Raw genomic sequence first — 25,474 nt, 5'->3', positions numbered from 1 at the left:
TTTATATATGTTTACAGTTAGTTTCACAATGATATATTAAACCACATAGTATATAAAAAAGAAGATGTGGTATGATTGCCAATGAGACAACTATCCACAAAAGACCAAAATGACACAGACAGTAACAACTATAGGTCACCGTACGGCCTTCAACAATGAGCAAAGCCCAAACCGCATAGTCAGTTATAAAAGGCCCCGATTAGACATGTAAAACAATTCAAATGAGAAAAATAACGGCCTTATTCATATAAACAAAAATGAACAAAAAACTAATATGTAACACATAAACAAACGACAACCACTGAATTACAGTCTCCTAACTTGGGACAGGCACATATATAGTAATGTGCGGGGTTAAACATGTTAGCGGGATTCCAACCCTTATTTCTTTCATAATATTTCATAGTAATGTTTGTTCACTAATCAAATCTCAGAAGAGGTTAAAGCTTTAGAATTGTATAGGCTCTTGAGTATTGTTATAGGCAGTATGTTGACCTTTAGGTAAAGAAAGAAGAAGATGTGATATGATTGAGACGGATACAACCCTCCACAAGAGACAAAACGACACAGTAATTAACAATTATAGGTCATTGTAGAGCATTCAACAATGAGCAAAGCCCATACCGCATAAAAGACAAATGTCAAGCAATTCAAAAGAGAAAACTAGCATCCCAATTTATGTACAAAATAATGAACAAAAAACAAACCTTATCGACAGGTTGTAGGTATCCCTATGGGCACTAATTATGTACTGTTATAAATCACAGTTTATGAATAAACTCAGTAAAGACCCGTCGAAATTACATTTAATTAATAAACTCAACAACACTTACTGTTATCTTGATGATATTTTTTCTTTAAATAATCAAGAATTTTCACAATATACTGCTGAAATTTACCCCAAGGAACTTACTTTAAAAAAATCAAATTTAAACAATAATAAGTGTCCTTTCCTAGATATATATATTTTGGTTTTAAACGAGTAAACTACACTAAAATTTACAACAAAAGGGACGATTTGTCGTTCCCTATTGTTAATTTTCCATTTTTAAATGATGATGTTCCTTTGATACCATATTACGGTGTTTTTATGTCACAGCTCGTTCGCTATGTCCGTGTCTGTTGTGACGCTTTCGATTTTAACGAACTTAATCTAAGTATAACTGGTAAATTGTTAACCTAGGGATTTCGTTACTATAAATCACTTAAACCTTTACTAAAGTTTGAGAGGCGAGAGCACATCCTCACTTTTACGGAAATGTTGTTAACTGTGCCCGGAAATTTAGAAATGATCCTGGTAAACTTATTGCTCCTTTAAATAAACTTATTCTAAAAGGTTACCATTTCAGCACTGTATTAAGATCATTGAATATTGTTTTTATTACAGAAATGACCAACAAAAGGTCAAAGTGTATGTTTGTTTATTGGCTACTTACGCAGAGTACATGTCCCGGCACTATTATAATAATTAGTTATACATGCACATCTGTAACTACCAGATGTTAGAGTACATTGTGATTTGGTATCTTTGCATTGGTCTGATGGTCCATTATCAATACATATTTGATCAACAAGTATCTCTGAAATAACAAAACATTCAAATCATCAATAGATTAAGAAATAAATTAAAGAACCTGAAATATGAAAATAATAAATTATACTGATTATAAATAAATAATGAGTTTACCTCAATATGACAGATAAAAAAAAATCAAAGGCATCTGGAGGGAAACATAAATTCTTCAACACTATACATTGTTATGATACACTATGTGATGCTCTTACTTACTCATTGCTGGCCATGGTGCACAAAAGTTATGAATAACTTGAACACAAACAAGTTGAACTGGAGGGTATTGCTTGTTTATAATACCCGCTTTGAGTTATGAATGTAAAAATGCATAATACTGTTGTATAACATGTTCAAATGTCTGTTGATTCCAACTTGAAGAAGGGCTTATTTGAAGTTCCTTACAAAAATGCAACAAAAATTCACACATGACCATTACATGTAAAGACATATAAGTATTCTGTAAATAGTAGCAGTTGATAAGCAATGAATCTGGAAATTAGCATCAAACAGTTAAGTATGATACAAAATTTCAGAATCTGTTTGTTAGGCAAACTTTACTACTGTTTTATATGGTACACAGACAGACTGCCTAACTGGTTTGCAGAAACAAAGAGGAACCAATGAAAATTTGGGTTTTAGACCCGAACCAATACTCCCCTTCTTTCAGAGCATGAGTATAATAAACAAAGATCACACGTCAACAATAAATAACAAAAGAAAAAATACATGACAAAAGACAACGATGAGGTTTAATACTTGAAACTGTCAAATGCATATTGTGTGTGGGATGTTGGGGATAAAGGAAATTCCACAGAATTAGATAAACTGCTAAAGAATTTATACAGTTATTAAAATAACTTTGTTAACTTAGAAACTAAATGACATCATAACTTACTTGCACTACATGTTCCACCAGGACTGTTACCATTACTGTCATAATAATCACTGGTACAGTAACACTTCAATCCTCCTAATCCTTTATTCTCACACACAGCATTAGCTACACATTCCGTTAGTTGGGCATTCTGAGTGCATGTAACTCCTGATTGTAACTCTGGAGTACAAAAGGATATATTTAAAGTATTTACTACGATTCTAACTCTTCATCCTAGCACACAGTTTAAAGGAATATTAATTAGCTAGGAAATATAAAATAAATTAATATATGATATTTGTTCAATCATTAATGAAAGTTCATTAGTGATAATATAATTTGCTTTAAGTGTCTAGTTTAGTTCATTTTTGCCAAAAATAAAGAACTATTTATGATGAATCATTCACTTGCAAGTGAATGTTTATGATTATATGACTGTCAGCAGTCCTTAGATGTCACCTAGACGCTTGCTTATTTTGGGCAATGAAATTAAATATCCACAAATTTCTTATTATTATCACCAAACTACAGTTAACTCTCAAAATATCAAAATAATGTAAACAAAAGCATTTAAAACAAGTGAAACTGCGAGCAACTGCTCACTAATGATACCTCCGCCCATATATGTTCTGTAAACAGGAAGTTGTTAATTGATGAATTTGAAAAAGCATTACACAGTATAGATGACTGATATAAACCATGAAATCAATTTCAGAAATCCTTATGAAATACATTTCCTGAGAAAGATGCACCAAAAAATATTCATGAGACAGAATTATAGAAAGAAGGATGGACTGATGGAGGGACAGATGGATAGAAGTAAAACAGTATATTTACACATATGTCAAATCACGATCTCAGGGATTTTAAAAGCAATTCACCATAATCATACACTTATGAGCTTAGTTGTGTATAAAGAAGGGATTAGACTTCTGATGATGATCAATCCAAAAATACTCAATCAGTGTCTTTAATCTTTTTGTATTTTCTCTTGCAGAAAAAGATTCATATCAAAGAAAGTGAAAACAAATCCAAATTTTCAAAAATCTTTTGTATAGGAGGATGAACAATATTATTAACTTTTATTACTCTAAGAGCAATTTAAAATTACTAATAACCACAGTAATAAATTGTAACTGTACAAAGAAATAAATAAGAGAAGAAAAAATAATATTATTAGAATAATAAAAGACAGTAACATACAATACATTATTCTGAACTGACCATGCGAGGGCTGTATCATCCAGTTAAAGCTGTTAAAAACTTCCATCATCAACATCATTCTGAGACCAGAATATTTATCTCCTATCCATATTAATCCAAATTTATTTATCATTAAAGCCTTACCAACCTAGCATGAGCTGTGTCCCTTGGTCTGTTAAATTTTTGGTTATCGCTTGAGTTGAATTACCGTTATCTCGAAATATTTCTATGGTTAGCTGACTACGAGATAACGAGAGTCAGCTGTATTTGGAAATATATTTAAATGTTACATACTAATACTATACTGTACCTCAGAAGCAGTGTCAGTGGCAATGTTTGGATATTTCTTTATTTCTAATTACAATATTTATTTGTACTGCTGTTAAAGCATACTGTCCTCATGAAATTAGTGCATTTTTGAATGCATTGTCAAATGTCCTACATCAGTATAAATATGAATAACTAGATGGATGAGTAATGTTATGGTTATATGAACATGATGAATGAGTAAATATTGTGAACAATGTACATATTCAATTTTATTTATAGAAAAATTGAGGTAAGCCTCGAGCTCATAGTAGACTGCTATTAGACCTTTTCAACAACTCTCGACACATACCACGGTGGGTATGGTTGTCCTGTGAGAGAATGTTCTGTGCTGGTGATTTGGTCCTGTCAGGTGCTGGTGGGTCCTGATTCTGTGCTGGTGGGTTTGTTTACATTGTATCAGGACGGCAATAAAACGACTGTTTTGTTGCTTAATTTTTCTCTGATTCGTCATAAGTACCATGCAAAGTATATTACAACAATATTATATTGCAAAAGTCGTGCAAGTTCCTTAAACGGAATTGTCCTGACGCTGTGCTGGTGATAGGAAAAACGGTCCTGGTTCTGTGCTCCTATGTCCTGGTTCTGTGACTTTATATTTTAGTTTTAAATGGCACATATTCAAGATCATTGATACTGTTATTGACTAATTACTGTTGTCTGCTTTCTTGAAATTGACATTGTTGTGAATCTGTTTACTGTTATTATGAGAGAAAAAATAGCCCTATTTTTTTTTTTTTTTTTAACTAACTGAAATCTTATTTATTGGCCTGTTAATGGAACCCTTCTTGCCCCCTTTTAAGATTAGAAAATATGTTTACGATTTTCGGGATTACGATCATTTTGCAAGATCACCAAAATATGTTGTAATTTATACAATACTTATATAAAGTAGATGATGTGGTATGTTTGTTGTCAATGGACAAATTTCCATAATAAACCAAAGGAAGTATGTGTTAACAACCATGCGTCATCGTACGACCTTCAACAATAACCCATAAAATAAAAATGTAAAAGGTTTTGCATAAAAATGGAGAGCAAAAATATAGAACAAAGGACTTTCTGAGCGTTTGAATCATATGTCTTTAGCAGCTTAAAACACATTTGTTTGTGAACAATTAAGTGCTGACTATAAGAATGACAATAGTATTGCGGGTTTGTTTGTTTTTTGGTTTTTTTTTTGGAGGGGATGGGGGATAATTTAGAGCGAGGTTACAGTGAAAGTTTTAAGCTTGGAATAGTTTCTCGTAAGATTTAAAAGTTGTATTTTAAAAGAAAAATGTATCTTATAGCTATTAAGAATCACTTGCTGTATCTGTAAGATTTTTTCAACATAATGTTTTTGTCTGAACGGTTATCAGGTATTTTTTTTCGAAAGTTCGAAAGAACACTAAAAAAAAATTCACTATTTTATGAAAGGGCAGACTAGAATATGTCAGAGAATGAAGACGAGATAACCTTTGTACCTAGATTTCTGTTATGTTTAGCATGGGATCAACACAAGGGTACATTATCCTTAATAAAGATCTATTTAAAATTATTTGAAACTACCGTTTGCTTTGTTAATTGTGCCTTCAATTTCAAATATTTCAAATATCTCGTAGCTTCATACTACCAATTGAGTATAAAACAAGTATATAAGTTTAAAAAAAGAAATTCTTAGATTTAACACCTACAATTAACTTTAAAAGGTCATAGCAGTTTAAAACAATACAAATCTACACACACAAAAAACTGGCTTACTTTCAACTGGTTATCAACCCGAATCGCTATAAGATCATATATAAGCTCACCTGTGTCGAGGGGTCGTGTGAGGTTCGTGTATTGTCTTGGCGTCCGCAATTACAAAAAGATCTTTTCTGAAATTACTTGACCAAATGTTACCAAATGATTTTTCAAGAGTGAATCTAGGAAAAACAATATTCATCAACAAATATGACCACTGTCTGTTAAAATGTATTCGAGTTTTTAGTTACAGCCGATTCCATTGAGTATGTAGGCAAAGGTAATATCTTTGATTAGCTTGCTTATTAGCTAAACCGTGAATTCATTGTTAGGTAAGGTATACTACCCTCCTTTCGAAGTAGCCTGGTCCTACATACAGAAAGATGTGTCCTTTGTCGGCCTAGTCTACTCGTAAAGTTTACATAACCTAACAATGACTTTTCTGTCCAGCAAGCAAGATAACCAAAGATATTCCCTTTGTCTACACACTCATTGAAATCGGCTTTAATATTGCAAAAGTTTAAGCGATGAGGGCAAAACCTACCGAGTAAAAAAAATCAAAAGGCCAATGTCTATCTACCTTGCACATTTCAGAAAATTCAGATCAGATAACGAAACTGGGTCCAGCAACATTTATAAGCAATTTAAGATTTTGACCCTCACAGTTTCCATTCACCACACATAGTCTTGTTACAACGAATCATTTTAAATACAAAAATACCAGTTGCAGCCTTTTGTTTATCTATTAATATATGTATACGGATAAAGCTATCAAAGGCAACAGGGTCACCAGGGTGAGGAGTCCATGTCATCTGAAATAAATGCTAAGCATAGATCTAGAAAGCGACAGATAATCATGACATTAAAAAAACTCTCTTCTTTTCGACTTTTTTCGAACAAATTGACACATAAAATGAATTATATAGTATTGTGGAATTTTTAACTTGTGTTCAATTCATTGGTTAAACCTTTTACTAGGATAACAATCCTGATGGAAATGTAAAAGTTTCCGTGTGTCAGGTGCAACAGCATACGAACAGCTAACATGCCTCGTCAGGGTGGAAGCTAAAAAGTCCACGAACATTTGATTTAAAGCCTTTATTCGTTCCAACAAAGTTATTTAGATTTTGTTGAGGATTCATTTTAACCATCTACGACAACAAGAATTTATTTTTTAGAATTTACAGCTCTTCTATAAATATATGCGGAGCGCTAACAAACATGTCTATGCGGCATATGCTTTGATCATTGTTGAAGCATCAATGTAAGGGGCATTTAATATCTTTATAAAACTATTCTTATTTTAGATACTATATATTGTTATCTGATATTGGACGAAAGATGTTGTCCTTTTATGTAATTATGTAATACAAGTTACGATCATTTGAAAACACATATTAAACAGCCAAATGGATGCACAAGAGCTAAAATAGATATCATAGATCCTATTGACAACAATTATCTGCCCAATTTTATTGGTTTTGTAACATTTGTTTCAAATATGACCAACTTCTTATCCAACATCACCAGCACCGTATCAGGACCCACCAACACAATGACAGGACCCACCAGCACAGTATCAGGACATGAATAAATTGATAAAATGCTAAATTTTAATAGATTGCAATGTTTTTTCACAAACTAGTGTTGTCGTGTGGATTGCGGTATAGAAAGCGGACTCTTTGAGCATTTTTGTTTTATTTTTTCAGTTCTAGATTTTCTGAAAATGAGCATTTTTGTGTTACGTTTACTGAAACAGTTTAGAGGGTCAACTTTTTAATGGTTTACATATGAACCCATAAGAAACAAAATTGAAAAATCTCAACTGTTTTTTTCCATTTTTTATGAGTGAAAACGTCAAAAATCATCATTTTCGTCTTTGTTTATATTTTTTCATTGATCACCAGCACCCGTCAGGACCGAATCACCAGCACAGAACGTTCTCTCCCACCGTGCATATAATTGAGAACGACTACTACAGGTAAAATGTGAGGGGTCGTCTCAAAAATAAAAAAAGTGAGATCATTATTGATTTTATTGCTTTCAAACAAAAGTAAAGCGAACAAGCGGCCAATAATGGATCTTATCGGTGAAAACCAGCAGGAATATAAAAAATTTATAACCAAAAACATGCCCAAAATGTAAAGGCCCTAGGTTTTTCTGACAGTTCCGGTTCGGATTCCGATTAAAATTATAAAAAGTTATTTTTATGTTTTCTTGCTTTTTTGTGCCTAAAAAACATAAAACACACATTTATAGTATGGTATGATCCACCTTTTACCAAGATAAAAGGACACAAAAAAATATCGACTGAAATGGAATCGAATATGAAAGCGAAGTTATCATATCATTAACTATAAATTCTACCGTATCAAAGGCGTACAAATTACCAACATATTCAGGACTTGGTTCAAGCGCACATAACATGCGACGAGGTTTTCTTAGTCTTAATTGATCCAAAACCTTCCTTCTGTATGGTAATAGATAAGATAAAAAAAATCTTAAGTACGAAAACAATTGAAAAGGGTACAGAACCTAAACTATGTACCGGAATTGGATATAGAGAAACAAATTGTTACCGGGTGAAAACACAAATATATAGCAATGACAGTGTATAAATGAAATCAACGAAATTTGATCAACTTCTTGTAAAAAACCCAAAGGGCATTTTCAGGAACGGGAGAAGGACACTAAGGCGAAGGGACAATGTATGTAGTTTTTCGGGTCCAAAAAAAAATTTGCAATGTTAACAAGCTCTATAAATTTAATTCCATACGCAGGTATGTACAAATAATGCACTGCTCAAATGTTGTAACATTGAAACGAGAAGTCAATTTTATTATCTTTTTTTCAAAATTCATCAAGGAAAAACATCCACTCTAAGAAGAAGCGGAGAAGTCCGTCGTGGAAAAAATAGATGTGATATTTTCCTCCGACCTAAACAATCATAATGTGATTATCCCTCCAGAAATTGAATATGTACATAATTTAAAGTGAAGATCGATTCAAAAAACACCAAGTTGGTAGTGTTCACAAGTGTGATACGGACGGACAGTGCAGTAATTATTTTTAATACATTTTTTAAAACCTTTTACACCAACAAATTACTCGTTATTGGCCTACGGCAAATATTTGGTGAAAGACTCACATAATCAGAAAATTGACGGGATGCAGAATGATTGCAGTATTTGTTTTAATCAATTCAACGTGAAATGTCGTGAATATACATACAAAAAAAGTAGATTATATTACGGAGACATATATATTTATCTGTTTATTTGGTTAATATACATTCTGAAGCTATAGTTAAAACAGTATATAACCGTTAATACAATATGTTACGCAATAATTATCATGATGGTTTTTGTCTTTGAGACGACCCATCCATTTTACCTGTAAACTGTAGGTGTCATTAGTCGGTGTCGAGAGATGTTGAAAAGGTCAAATATTAAGGTTATAAACAAAATAGGGCATTGAGTCACTGATAAGGTCTTTGCATCGGAACTAAACACATTTATTCTAAAAACAGTTGTTGGCATGACACGGGTTATGTTCTTCTCATATATGTTATGATGGTATGATACTAAACCCCTAACGCGAAGGATTGTGCCTGATGTTCATATGATGAAATCATAATCTTTCAGTCAGTTAAATTGAAGTCTGGAGCTGGCATGTCAATCAACTGCTAGTAGTCTGTTGTTATTTATGTATTATTGTCATTTTGTTTATTTTCTTTAGTTACGTCTTCTGACATTAGACTCGGACTTCTCTTGAACTGAATTTTAATGTGCGTATTGTTATGCGTTTACTTTTCTACATTGGTTAGAGGTATAGGGGGAGGGTTGAGATCTCACAAACATGTTTAACCCCGCCGCATTTTTGCGCCTGTCCCAAGTCAGGAGCCTCTGGCCTTTGTTAGTCTTGTATTATTTTAATTTTAGTTTCTTGTGTACAATTTGGAAATTAGTATGGCGTTCATTAATACTGGACTAGTATATATTTGTTTAGGGGCCAGCTGAAGGACGCCTCCGGGTGCGGGAATTTCTCGCTACATTGAAGACCTGTTGGTGACCCTCTGCTGTTGTTTTTTATTTGGTCGGGTTGTTGTCTCTTTGACACATCCCCCATTTCCTTTCTGAATTTTAATCAAGATATTTTGAAATGCCTAGAAAGAACAGACTTATCATGCTTGTAGAGAATCATACAACAGAAAAAGCTGAAAATAAAAAATAAGCAAACTGCATAACTGTCATCATTTGCAGGGGATTTCCCCCATGGGGGTCCAAAATGGAAATGTTGTCCTAAATTTACAATAGCTATAGGCTTGTAAAAGTATGAAGAAGCCAAAAACAACATTAAATTATATGTGAAGGCCCCCTAAAATGTTTTGTAGGACTATAAGAACCATCTTTCACGTAAAACCCCCATTGACATTTTGAAAAGTGGCAGGTATGAAACTGATGTTCATCAGAAATAAACATGATTAACATGAAAGCTATTGAAAGTTCAGATTTTTTTTAAATGATTTAATTATTACGAGAATTGTAACAGATATATGTACAATTTAAAAAAAAATGTATTTCCAAAAAGTTAAGGCAAAATTTTACCAAAATCTGTGACATATTATTATTGTACTGTAGCTTGCCCTTACAGGAGAGTTGGAAGGAATACAACACAACATCCCAAAAAAAAGAAGAAAAAAATCAACTAGGAATATTAAATTTTCTTCCAACAAAAGGAAAGTGTTAGTATCATACCTCAAATTTTCTAAAACATTTTTTTTAATTGAAATTGCTGTTAAAATGTGGAATAACAAAATCAATATTCACCTAGTTTACAAGTTCCACCTGTATTGGGAAAGTTGCTATCATAATATCCATTGTTACAAGTACACTTTAATCCTGTCTCACCACTACTTTTACATACAGAATTAGGTATACACTCTGTTGGCTGGTTGTTCTGGGTACATGTCACTCCTGACTGCAACTCTACAATATAAAAGTAGCAATTATACAAGAAAAGGATATGACGAATTATCTAGCTTTGCTGACCATTATTGCTTTTTACTGTTGATATCTTTTATAGGATCTACAAGAATGTAAAAATGGGTTAAACTGTCTTTCAGGGCAATAATAACTATAAGGGGTCAGTTGAAAATTTGCTTATTTGACTTGTTCGTAGATCTTTTTCTGATGATTGTATCTTCTATTTAGTATTGCTTTTAATATAGTATAACTTCTCGAAAACACCAAAATGGGTGGAAATATTTGTATCTTTTATTTACTATAGCTTTTTAATATAGTATAACTTCTCTAAAACACCAAAATGGGTGAAAATATTTGTATCTCTTATTTACTTTTGATTTTTAATATAGTATAACTTCTCTAAAACACCAAAATTGGTGAAAATATTTGTATCTTCTATTTACTAATGCTTTTTAATATAGTATAACTTCTCTAAAACACCAAAATGGGTGAACATATTTATTCAGTGGCAATTACTCCTATAAGGTATTGGTTTACAATCTCAACATTGTTGACTTATTTGTAAATCTTATTGCGCTAAAACATCTTTCTATCTTGAATTTCTCTCTGTTATATATGTTTTTATAAATAAATGCAACATAGGTTCAATTCATCTTTCAAAGACAATAACTCCTCTATTCCAGGGACCAATTGACAAATTTGTTCATGTTGTCTTCTTTTGGAGAACTTTATTACTGGGAAGATTCAATGGAAAATTATAAAAGGTTAAAATTTATCATTTAAAAGCATTTACACCAATAACAGGTGTTTTGACAATATTAGCTATGTTGATTTATTTGTAGATTTTGTTGTTCTTAAAATGTTACTATTACAAGTTTCTCTTTATCCATTATTATGTTTTCAAATTAATAAAATAAACAAAAAATGTTTTTCTAAAAATATCCATTCCTCAGGTAGGACATTTTATAATTCCAAATACGGATGCACGATATTTTTTGAAAATTGCAAAGAAGATTAACCTAACGCTGCTGCTCTCCCTGTTTACACATTTATCAAATATCCAAATCAAAGCATCATTCTTGTTGTGATCTAGGAAATTTTGAAGCTAGTCTGGAATTTTTTTCTGATCATTCTTTAATTTTTTATTTTCCTGATCATACTGTAATTATTTTTGTTCTGACCATACTTTAATTGTTTTTTTTTTCATTTCTGTAATCATACTGCCTTAATGTAAAAGTTAACCCCACTTATGATCTAAGAAAATTATGTAGAAAAGAACTAGCACTCAAAAGAATTAAACAAAGGCTACAGATTTTTGAAGTTAATTCCAATGTCTGATTACTGCTTTATTTAACAAAATTATAGAAAACAAAGAAGGAATGGGTCGATTTATTGAAGAACTAATTGTAGAAAATAACACATTTATATCACCTTATTATAATGGAATGGTTGATATTTAGTGGTCTTCAACAGAAATGCATGTACATGTTCTTAGATCCAGTGGAAGATGAAAAGAAACTAATATCGCAGATCTGTCAGGAAAATTTACACATGAAGAAGTTTTAATTCAAAAATTAAAACACGACTCAATAAATCATATACGAATAAAGCTAAGAATTATTATGACTTTACTGCTGAGAACTTTACATCTGCTAGCCAGTCACTCTTAGAATATCTTCAGCTACATATGAACACAAGATTTGAATAATGCTACATACCCTGACGATCACTGAAAATTTGAAATCTTTCTCCTGTATTTAAAAACAAAGGTGACATAAAAAATGCTAAAAATTACATAGGGATCACGGTAACACCTACCTACTTTAAAATGGCTTTAGGATCAATAAGAATCTTTCTCAGAGTTCAGTATTTTTGTTTTTTTACTTTCTACACAAAGATTAAACATGTAGATACTACTAAAATAATATTAAGTTCTTAAAAAAATCAACATCCACAACAGAAAAGTTTCACAGCAAAGTTGATTTCACTGCTTTGTGAATTTTTTATTAAGTAATTTGAAAGGGATAGTAAGAGTCTCAAATTATCTACATATTTATGTATATATATATTGATGACGATCCGATGGATACATCTGTTGTAGAGTTGTCACTGACTCAGACGTACTTATAAATATAATTATTTTCTGTGACTGTATATTCCATTAATTTGTAGGATCCTTTACTATAGATAATTTAGCTGATCTGTAACAATAACATCTTCATGCCTTATATATCATGTACTGTAGTACGCCGCTAGATTAAAACTGACGAGGAGAGGTAACACACGGCCAGCGAAAGCTCTTTTTTGAGAGCCCAGGTGGTCGTGTGGTCTAGCGGGACGGCTGCAGTGCAGGCGATTTGGTGTCACGATATCACAGTAGCATGGGTTCGAATCCCGGCGAAAGCAAATTTACAGATCTAACATTGTTGGGTTGATGTTTAGACGAGTTGTATATATATATATATATACAACTCGTCTAAACATCAACAATCTAACATTGTTGGGTTGATGTTTAGACGAGTTGTATATATATATATATATACAACTCGTCTAAACATCAACCCAACAATGTTAGATCTGTAAATTTGCTTTCGCAAATTTTTTTGTTCTTCCCTCGCCGGGATTCGAACCCATGCTACTGTGATATCGTGACACCAAATCGCCTGCACTGCAGCCGTCCCGCTAGACCACACGACCACCTGGGCTCTCAAAAAAAAAGAGCTTTCGGTGGGCATGTGTTACCTTTCCACGTCAGTTTTAATCTAGCGGCGTACTACAGTACACAGTACATGATATATAAGTAATGAAGATGTTATTGTTACAGATCAGCTAAATTATCTATAGTAAAGGATCCTACAAATTAATGTAAGATACAGTCACAGAAAATAATTATATTCATAAGTACGTCTGAGTCAGTGACAACCCTACAACAGATGTATATATATATATATAAACGAGTCTTAATTGAAAACTGCGTTCAAACCTATGATTGCGTTGGATAAAAACCGCAATTTTTATACGTGTGCATGTAAAACAAATTTCTTTGTAGAAGGGTCTAAAAACAGCACAAACAACATTTTCCAAAAGACCAAAAAAGTGAAAAAGTATATTTAAACAAAACGCATTTGACTAACAGGTCGAACAACTGATGTTCTTTAACCCTGCTGACTGCCATTTACGATTGCCAAATAAAATTGATCACAAGATTTCACAAAATGGATCTTAATATAAATTTAATACTAAACAGAAAAAAAAATTAATTTGTGGCCACGATGTTATGCCACAAATATACGTTGTCAATATTTTTTTAGTACACCAGATCCGGATTTCGACAATAAATGTCTCTTCAGTGATGTTAGGGGTCGAAACGGTATTTGGAAGGCCATATAAAAAGTACCCTCACTTTTAGATAGACTCTTGAATTTTAAGAGTCAATATAGGATGAACGGATCATATAAACCGGAGGGAAAATATGATACAAGCCCAAACGAAAAAATATAAACGAGTCTAAATTGAAAACTACGTTCAAACCTATGATTGCGTTGGATAAAAACCGCAATTTTTATACGTGTGCATGTAAAACAAATTTCTTTGTAGACGGGTCTAAAAACAGAACAACATTTTCCAAAAGACCAAAAAAGCGAAAAAGTATATTTAAACAAAACGCATTTGACTAACAGGTCGAACAACTGATGTTCTTTAACCCTGCTGACTGCCATTGGCGATTGCCAAATAAAATTGATCAGAAGATGTAACAAAATGGATCTTAATTTAAATTTAATACTAAACAGAAGAAAAAAAATTAACTTGTGGCCACGATGTTATGCCACAAATATACGGTGTCAGTATTTTTTTAGTACACCAGATCCGGATTTCGACAATAAATGTCTCTTCAGTGATGTTAGGGGTCGAAACGGTATTTGGAAGGCCATATAAAAAGTACCCTCATTTTTAGATAGACTCTTGAATTTTAAGAGTCAATATAGGATGAACGGATCATATAAACCGGAGGGAAAATATGATACAAGCCCAAACGAAAAAATATAAACGAGTTTAAATTGAAAACTACGTTCAAACCTATGATTGCGTTGGATAAAATCCGCAATTTTTATACGTGTGCATGTAAAACAAATTTCTTTGTAGACGGGTCTAAAAACAGCACAAACAACATTTTCCAAAAGACAAAAAAAAGCGAAAAAGTATATTTAAACAAAAAGCATTTGACTAACAGGTCGAACAACTGATGTTCTTTAACCCTGCTGACTGCCATTTACGATTGCCAAATAAAATTGATCAGAAGATGTAACAAAATGGATCTTAATTTAAATTTAATACTAAACAGAAAAAAAAAAAATTAACTTGTGGCCACGATGTTATGCCACAAATATACGTTGTCAGTATTTTTTTAGTACACCAGATCCGGATTTCGACAATAAATGTCTCTTCAGTGATGTTAGGGGTCGAAACGGTATTTGGAAGGCCATATAAAAAGTACCCTCATTTTTAGATAGACTCTTGAATGTTAAGAGTCAATATAGGATGAACGGATCATATAAACCGGAGGGAAAATATGATACAAGCCCAAACGAAAAAATATAAACGAGTCTAAATTGAAAACTACGTTCAAACCTATGATTGCGTTGGATAAAAACCGCAATTTTTATATGTGTGCATGTAAAACAAATGTCTTTGTAGAAGGGTCTAAAAACAGCACAAACAACATTTTCCAAAAGACCAAAAAAGTGAAAAAGTATATTTAAACAAAACGCATTTGACTAACAGGTCGAACAACTGATGTTCTTTAACGCTGTTGACTGCAATTGTCGATTGCCAAATAAAATTGATCACAAGATGTAACAAAATGGATCTTAATATAAATTTAATACTAAACAGAAAAAAAAATTAAATTGTGGCCACGATGTTCTGCCACAAATATACGGTGTCAATATTTTTTTAGCACACCATATCCGGATTTCGACAATAAATGTCTCTTCAGTGATGAGATATATATATATAGCTTTATTAGATGGCAAATCTGCTTTTAACTTTGCATTTCATAAAAAATTAATAAGACATTCTTTTTAAATTGGATTCCTAAACAATCTATATTAATTATTAATCAATAATTTATATACAAATGCAACATCCTGTATTAAAAAAGAGGGACGGAAGATACCAAAGGGACAGTCAAACTCATTAATCTAAAACAAACTGACAAAGCCATGGCTAAAAATGAAAAAGACAAACAGACAAACAATAGTACACATGACACAACATAGAAAACTAAAGAATAAACAACACGAACCCCACCAAAAACTAGGGGTGATCTCAGGTGCTCCGTAAGGGTATTGGATTCTGCTCCACATGTGGCACACGTCGTGTTGCTTATGTGATAAAAAAAACCGGTAATATATCCGATACCTGTATTAAATGGGGCAATACTATTTCAAATCACGTATTTGATACAGAGCAAAGAATATGCCAAGGTGGAACATTTATTGTCATCTCTGGGAAGAGACCATTACATCCTAAATGAAAGGGTACTCAGATAATTTTTAAAGATGAATATGAGATTGGCACAATAGTTCCATTACTACAAAAATCAAGTGCAAACATAACTGAGATAAAGAAATGTCTTTTTGTGCTAGACTAGCAACTGACACATACTTAGAATGAATCTTATAAAGCTGAATATTCAAAACAAGAGAATATATGCCAAGTGACATAATATTCGCGTGTAATACACGCTTTTTCAACGGTTTACACACGAGAATTTTGTCACATGACGTGTACACGCTTTTCAACACTTTACAGGCATTTACACGCTTTTTCATTCTTTTCATTTTTTGGTTGTTAGTGATATCGCTATTCTCAGGTTTTTTTCTTATTGGCCAATAAATACCAAAAAATACTACGTAAGTAGTTTGTGATTAGTTTTAACCATTTTGTGACTTTCTTTCAAATGAACTTTATAGGGGAAATGTACACAGAAAGAGGTCGCTTTCAGGGCCTGTACCTTTATCTAAAGGGCCGATTGTTAAGCCAAAACGATGTGTACGTACCAAGATTCAAGATTGATAAATTATATTTTGGAGTTCAAGTTTAAATGATCGAGAGACAAGTAACGCATTGTGGATTCTATGTTGCAATGATAAACTATATGTGTCAAAGCGACACGAATGGCCCCGTCATAAAAAGTTGAAAAATCTGCAATTTCAATAACACATGTGGACACAAACATGATGGTAGTCTCACACTGATATGTTCATAATTATAAATTACCTTTTAACAAAACTCAGCTCAAAATGTGGAGGCCTATAGAAAAAAGTCTGTATAACTGTGATTTTCAACAATTTTCAAAGTTGTAAACCCTTAATTTTAGCAAAAATTAATGAAGAGGAACACAACTTAAACTTGATCTGTAACTCATCATGAGTAACTCACAAACCAAAAATCAGCCCAATATCTGAAAGTGCTTAGAAAAAAAGTCTGTACATATAACTGTTATTTTCAACAATTTATCAAAGTCCAAAGCCCGTATTTTCAGCAAAAATTCACGGAGCGGAACGAAACTTAAACTTGATCTGTAACTCATCATGGTGAACTTACAAACCAAAAATCTGCCTAATATCTGAAGGTGTTTAGAAAAAAACTCTGTATAATGGTTTGTTGCGGAATGACGGAATTTCGGAATGACGGAAAGACGGCATATCGGACAATGGTAAAACTATATGGCACCGACAACTTTATTGCGGGGCCATAAAAACAATATATGGGAGAGGAGAAATACAATGTAGCTATTTGAATAAGCATTTCACATGTTTATTTAATGGAAATCAAATCTATAAAACATTTATCTTTTTTAATTTCTGTTTCAAATCTAGTCAACAGATTTTTACAGGCCATGGGGATGAAAATACCACAGAACTGTTGGATCAGCTCTCATGGTACCAGCTATCGTCTGATGAACTACCAAGTTTTGACCAGGCAATAGCAATGGGAGCAATGGCAGAGATAATACATGACATCTTACATCGCCAAAAAAACATTATGACATTCTTTTAAATCTTGATAAAGCTAATTCAGTCAAATATTAATTCCTACTGTGGGAGAGCATTTTCAATTATAAAGAAAATGACACTGAATTCTGATCAGAACTTAACTATGTTACATTTAAATTGTGTGATGTTATCAAATAAATGTAACTAAACTTGAAACTGGCAGTTGTTTTGAATATGTGCCTTTAAAAGCAACATAACGGAACACTGTTTAATACAATAAAAGTTTACAGTATAATATATATTGTTTTTTTTATATTAACAAATTTGTATGTGAAATAAAAAGTCCGCATCTACGTCACACGTTCTCACACTCTTTTTGACATGTTATTTCACGACATGACATGTGATTACATGATTTCCCATTGTCAGGGGTTGGCAAGTATGAACAAGAGGAGACTCATATCTAGTCATCTTTAGAACATCGTTAAGAAATTTCATTGTAAAATATTACATTATTTTTGTCTTATTTCTAACATAAATTTATATTAAACTAAATGTAATTGTAAAAAAATTTGAAAACTGTCAAGACATATAGTCATGAATACGAGTATGGACTGTATTTTAAGGATTAAATCTAGATTTTAAAGGGCAAAACTACATAAGCAGTTGTTTAATTTTTGAAAGAAGACCATAATTCATAATAATTTTTGACAATGTCAGAATTGTTGTTCGTTTAGCTTTGAGTTTTAAACTAAAACCAGCTTTTATCTTTTTGTGCTATGTTATCTTCAGCTTCCTTGTTATTTATGGATCCCCTTAATACAATTATAAATCTATAAGAAACTTTTAGTTTATTTTTTTTACATTCAGATACAAAATGTTTAAAATATAGTTGAAATTGAATCAGTAAACAAAAATTAACTCTACCTGACACACATTGTCCCCCAGTGTTTGAAAAATTATCATCATAGTAACCAGTATTACAGGTACATTTAAGATCCGAGCCGACAGTTTTACATACAGAATTAGGTACACATTCTGTAGCATCATTTACTCTGGTACATGTTACACCTGACTCTTTCTCTGCAAAAAATATTTTAATCATTTCAAAAATAAGTTGTAAAACAAAGTATCTAATGGTGATAACTATGTATCAATTTTAATAACTAGTGGCAAATTAAACACATATTTCGGACTAACACATGGTATTGTCAACCCAGCTTTTTACTCATTAAACACTCTAAGTTAGATTTTAACATGTATTTTCACAAAACTTAAAAGCCAGTCAGTCTTTATATTTACTACTCTTACCATGATGCAGTGTGCTTCGTGGAAATGTATCAAACAACATTTTTAAGCCTTTGTTTTGATCAGTGAGTTTGAACTGAAGACCTTGAACCTTGAACTTGAGCCATGCATGCTGGTAGGTCCACAAACTGACAAGGTGTTAAAAATACAAATACCCTTTTGATCATAAATTTTGTACAAAATTAAATTTAAAACACAGGATTTGTTTTCTTGAAGCTAAACAATAGACTACAAAAAAGGATATAAGCTTAGGAGGGAAGACAATTGTAAATTTACATGTGAAAACTTCTATTCATAATAATAAAATATTTCAGAAAAATGATAAAAATTCAAATGCAATACTTCATGTGATCAATTTAAGAAATTACTACAAACAACATAATCAAATTTTTATCACTTTTTTTGGATGCAAAACTTAAAAGCCCCTTATGCATAGATGTCTTTCTGTTCACTGTATTTATACATCTGTATTGATTGTGGACAGATATCATCATTTAAGTACACTTAATAACAAACCTGGAATACACTGTCCACCACCTGTATCAAAATTGTCATCATAATAACCAGTATTACAGGTACAAACTCCACCTTGACACACAGCATTAGGTACACATTCTGTTGGTTGGTTTCCTAGGGTACATGTAACTCCTGACTCTTTCTCTACAACAATATTTTAATCATTTCAATAATACCACTAGAAGAATACAGTATTTAATAATATTTTTATGTAATTTTTTGACATACAGCATTATGCACATATTAGCCGTTAGTTTCTTGGATTTGGTACATTTTCTAATTTTACAAATTTAATCAAAAGAGAATGCAGACTTACAGAAACAGACCCAGTCTTGACATACAACATTAAGGTTCTAGTTATATAATAATTATGAGTCTTTTGTTCCAGGGTAAAATGAATTTTAGTTTTGTTTATGCTCATGGCTAAAAACATAAAGGAGACAACAAGAAAATACTGTACTAATGTACATATAAATATCAGTTTGTTTACTACAAGAAGTCATGACAAACATATTGTAAGGGATACCAGGTATTGCAAAGAAAATAACAACACTCAACATGATCAAATAGCTGAACTTCTGTTAATCATAGTGGTTGGCCCTTCTCTTTTTTGACTTTTTGGAATTGAACTCAATTTGAAGTTTTTGTTGATTGATTCCTATGTTATTTATCAATTATCATTATCAATGTAGACCAAAAGACATAATTACCTAAAGAAAGTTAATACTTAAGTAGCAGGTACGTAACATTTATTCTATTACACAAAACTAGAACCAAAAGGTAAGTTTAGTTGTAAAATGACCCATCTTCCTAAATCTAAGTTCTAAAGAAGTTCAAGTCCAGAAAATTGGGAAAAAAGGGGGTTAAGAAACATTTTCATTTGAATAATGGAAAATAAACAAAAGGAAAAAAGGACGTAAATAAGTGTATGCCTTTGTGGAACTGAAGTATCCAAATCCAGGAAAGGACATACATTGTCAATATGACAAGCATTTTCCAAAACCGTCACCACAAATGAAGTAATATTTTATAACTTGTATCAGGTACTTTTGTACATGCATGTTATAACTTGTATTTCTGCATTGAACAAGCTATAATAGTTAATTAAAGGTACCAGGATTATAATTTAATACGCCAGACACACATGTTGTCTACATAAGACTCATCAGTGACGCTGAGATCAAAATAGTTATAAAGCTTAACAAGTACAAAGTTGACGAGTATTGAGGACCCAAAATTCCCAAAACTTGTGCTAAGTACGGTTAAGGTAATATATTCCTGGGATAAGAAAATCCTTGGTTTTAAAAAAAAAATCTAAATTGTAACATGTAAAATGTCTCTGCATGTCATAACATATATACAAAATTGCAAAATGTACATATCATATACATTTAGCCAGGACATCTAACCAAAAGTTTGTTAATGTGTGTGGAATGCAGAAACTAATCCTTTTTGGGATCATTTTTTTTTCTGTCAGTTGTGCCATTCCTGTGTCTGCTATAATTATATTTTATCATTGAAAAAATACAGATTTCAGTCATAAATGATTCAAATCTGACAAATCCACCTCAGATAAACGATTGCACAAATATTTCAATGACAGATGAATAAGAGTTTACAAAAATAATATTTAGCGAGCTATTTAGGAAGGAAAATGACAATTAAATTGTAACATTAACTAAAAGTCATTTTTATCACTTCATAAGGAAGTACATATACTAAACAAACTAATCTCATCAAAAATAAGATTTTTTTGATGTGCCCTCTGGAGTAACAAGTACAAGAAGTGAATGAAATATTTTATACTTAATAGTCTGTTTTAAATAACATACAATATATCTTAAAAGTCGATGCTTTCACCGTATTTCTAAAGAAATTATTCATTGAAGTTGAATTTCTTTGCTTTACAATTTAACCTGAGGATGGTGAGCTGAAATTATACAAACCTGGGGCACATGTTCCACCATTGCCATCAAAATTATCATCATAGTAACCAGTATTACAGGTACAAATAAGTCCGGATCCTCCATTCTTACAAACAGCATAAGGTACACACTCTGTAGCATCATTATCCCTGGTACATGTTACACCTGACTGTAGTTCTAATACAAAAATGTATTACAATACAGCAAATCAATGCAAGTAACTTGAAATGTTGTTTCCAAAATAATAAATAATCAGTTAGTAGTGTTTAAGAAGAGTCAAAGAAGATGTACAGTGAACTTCAAATTTCACATAAAAATACTTGTTATTAAACTATTAAGACAAAAATACAATTTTTTGGCACCTTTCTTAAAAATTAATAAAGCTAAGACCCCTTAAAAAAGATTATTTGTATTAAATGTGAATTTGGGTAAATGTTACAATAATTTTATAGTTGTTGGAATAATTTACATTTGTTTTTATACTGATGAATCATACATCAAAATCTTTTTGGTTATTAAACATGTTGGATTATAGGTGGAGAAAAATTTTCCTAAAGATTCTGTCTAAAAATTGCACAAAATCATTATATTTTGACAAAACCCCTAAACAAGATCTGATGTATTTTTCATTAAGGCTTTTGAAAAGACCCATTAACCAACCTATTGTGACCTTTTATGTGTTTTATGAAGGAAAAAAATTTTTTTTTTATATCTTATGCTATTTAATGCAATAAGTGATCATTGTCCTCTATTGAATCATGTGTATTTAGCCACTGATAACAAGAAAAACTAAAAGAAGCTAACATGGTTGTGTTTGTCAACTTGATAACTATATACTATTGTCTATATAGTAATACAAGTGGTCACACACAATCATTTGAAATATTCGTATCTCTATATAATACAAATGATTGGATGAATTCAATTTAACAGTTTGCATAAAATTAAAACACTCACTTTATTCCCACCACAGAAAAAAGATGTTGAATAATTCTCACAAGTGACGAGTCATCCTTGTTAAGAGACTGACCAATCTAAAGCCATTCCTTAAATAGTATATCCCACACATTTTGTCCAGATGCGCTAACAAAAAGTACTTAATCATAAATTATCAAAGCATGATCTTTCATTTACCAATTATAAAAACGTTCATGATTATTTAATATATTAGCATTAGTTTCGTAATTAGACACCATAAAATTATATTTTTTCTATTAAACACTGTACACATAACAAGAACTGGATAAAGATAATGTTTATGGTCTTACCATTATACTGAAAAATACTACCTCATCTTGTATTCCTACAACAACATTGAAGAATACAAACCTGGTGTACAGGTTCCATCCAAATCAGCAAAGTTACTGTCATAATATCCATTAGAACAGGTACATTTGAGTTCTGAACCATCGCTCTGACATACAGCATGAGGCATACACTCAGTTTGGTCATTTTCCTGAGTACATTTTTCACCTAAAGCTATTCCTTAAATATAAAGCATATTCTAATATCATTTTCAAATTGTGTACATCAAATGTTTAACTTATTTTTTTAAACAAATGTTAAAAAAAGTTTAATTTTTTTTAAAATATACAAACCTGCTTTACATTGTCCACCAGTGGCACTAAAATTATCATCATAGTAACCAGTATTACAGTAACACTTCAGTCCAGATCCCCCACTCTTGCATGCAGAATTCGGTACACATTCTGTAGCATCATTAACCCTGGCACATGTTACTCCAGACTGTAGTTCTGTTATAGGAAAAGAGAAAATATTATTTTCAAAATAATCTGCTACCAAGTAAGAAACCTATTTCTATCGGATAATTCTTTTTTCATTACAGACCTACAATCTCATAGGTTTAATTTAATAGCTTGGCATAGTTTCGGTATATAAATACAATATTTTGATATTCATCAACCTCCTTTGACATATTTATAAAATCAAGTTCATAGTGACACTTTTGAGTAAATAAATACTACGTTTAGTAGTATTATAATATATTATACATTGTTACAAGATCTTTAAGTACAAACCTGGTACACAAGTTCCAGCAGCAGGGTTTACATCATTATCATAGTATCCAGTAGAACATTGACATCTGAGATCTGATCCTACACTCATACATGTTGAGAAAGGTACACATTCATCTACAGATCCTGATACTGTACATATTCCTCCCAATTCTATCTCTGAAAATCATTCAAGTTATGTTTTTTATTTAATTTGATAAAATGGTTTCAGAAATCTTTCAAAGTCTTTTAGAAATAATTTGATTTAATTGTTGTTAACATTCTTTAAAATCAAGTTCTTGGGTTAGGTATTACCGGATTCTCTAGTCAATTTTACTTAAATACTGCAAAACCTCTTTTTAATTACAACAGATATAAAATCATGAAAACCTGCACAAGATATTAAACTGGCAAACTGTAGAATATACTGATTTAGTTGTCAGGCAGATGGACATAAGAAAAAATGGTAGCACATCTGCTCCCTTAGCATGTATAATGATTAGAAGGTTGAGTAAAATATAAATCATTAGTTCTGTATCAGTGAACTTAGTGATTGGAAAACAGGTTTCTGTAAAAATGTTGGGTTTTTTTGGACATTCAAAGTCTGTAAGAACTAATTATTTTTCTCTTCACTCTCCGTTGTCTATTCATTTTCCGCAAAAAAACAGCGTTGTATTGTTTTATGCAAAATTGAACTTGTTCTTCAATATGATAATTCTAAAACCTTGTGGTCAAAAGCACATTTAATTGCTGCGATGCTTAAGTCGAAAACAACCAGACAACACAAAGCCAAAACAAACCCAGAAAATGTCAAAATGACAAATACCAGTAAGTAAAATAATGTAGAACATAACATAGATAGCTAAACATTGAGCAACATCAACCCTTTCAAAAAAACCGAGAATGATCTAATTGTATTCAAAACGTTTTTTCTACTCAGTAACCAGATAATATGATAAAGTGTATGTGACATAAAGGAGATGTGAAAAGAACATATTTGGTTGAGTTGACAAAGTATAATAAATTTTATTAAATGAATTGTAACATATAATCCCGATTGTTTTTTTCCTTCATTAATTCATTGTAAATCTGTTCAATGTTTTCACAAATCAAGTCTCATGGACTAAATTACAAAGTTAACGTAATGTTATAGGCAGTATGTCGACCTCTAGGTGTCTGTTCACTGATAGGCTTATGCAAGTGTACACAAATAATTCACAAGATATAATAACTAACCTGCTTTACATTGTCCACCAAGATTACCAAAGTTATCATCATAGAATCCAGTATTACAGGTACACTTTAGACTTGAGTTGACAGTTTTACAAACAGCATTAGATACACATTCTGTAGCATCATTATCTATGGTACATGTAACACCTGACTCTAATTCTGTTATAGGAAAAGACAAACAATTATATTCTTTGTTTAATTATTACTATGCATTGTACATATGAGTTTGGGTTTTCAAACAGTAAAGTAAGTCTGTAAATATTTAATAAAATTTTTATTCAGTTGAAATTTTGATCTTGTTCAGTTTCTTTCCAACAAAGTAATGCTTTAAGTACTACAAAAGTGGATGTATTGTGACCTATTGTTGCTCAAATTCAATTCATTAAGACTCTTTTGGACAATTTTCTCATTGGAAATACTTAAATTAAAAAGAAAATCTCCTTATTTCATATTGATGACTTGATAGTATTAGTACTTAAGATTATTGAAAATTTCCATCAGCATCGCATTCTACATATACAAAGTATGATATGTAACGTTCCATTTCCAGAAAGATTAAGGGCATATGTTATCATTCTGAAAAGACAAAGGATGCCATTCAGCATGGGCTTTATTATTATAAGTTAGAAGATAAAGAGCCAAGTTGGATTGCATTATAGCAAATTTCACTTCTATTTCAATATTTTCATGTATTATGGAACATTAATATTCATAAAAAATTACCAGCAAGTAATACATGTAATACGGAAAGTAAATATATAAACTTGCCTCATTATTTCCAATGAACCC

General features: G+C 31.6%; 1 protein-coding gene and 1 long non-coding RNA gene across 2 annotated transcripts; both read right to left on the bottom strand.

Annotated features, from left to right (window-relative positions):
* Positions 1-1,501: 1,501 nt before the first annotated feature.
* LOC143048953 (uncharacterized) lies at positions 1,502-10,672 on the bottom strand. The gene is made up of 3 exons (XR_012969957.1): positions 10,532-10,672; positions 2,469-2,627; positions 1,502-1,580 (listed from the first exon to the last, which is right to left on the bottom strand). It is a non-coding gene; the product is annotated as an uncharacterized LOC143048953 (long non-coding RNA).
* A 1,667-nt stretch (positions 10,673-12,339) lies between these two features.
* Positions 12,340-25,229, bottom strand: LOC143048854 (uncharacterized). Its single transcript, XM_076222723.1, has 9 exons — positions 25,223-25,229; positions 24,689-24,844; positions 23,477-23,632; positions 23,036-23,191; positions 22,767-22,922; positions 21,459-21,614; positions 19,513-19,656; positions 18,616-18,771; positions 12,340-12,368 (listed from the first exon to the last, which is right to left on the bottom strand). The coding sequence occupies exons 1-9, from the start codon at positions 25,227-25,229 to the stop codon at positions 12,340-12,342; spliced, it is 1,116 nt and encodes a 371-aa protein (XP_076078838.1).
* Between the last annotated feature and the right edge of the window lie 245 nt (positions 25,230-25,474).

Source organism: Mytilus galloprovincialis, chromosome 10, assembly GCF_965363235.1.
Source record: "Mytilus galloprovincialis chromosome 10, xbMytGall1.hap1.1, whole genome shotgun sequence".
Taxonomy (NCBI): Eukaryota; Metazoa; Mollusca; class Bivalvia; order Mytilida; family Mytilidae; genus Mytilus; species Mytilus galloprovincialis.
The sequence above is the reverse complement of the archived record's forward strand: the minus strand, read 5'-3'. Positions and strand labels throughout refer to the sequence as shown.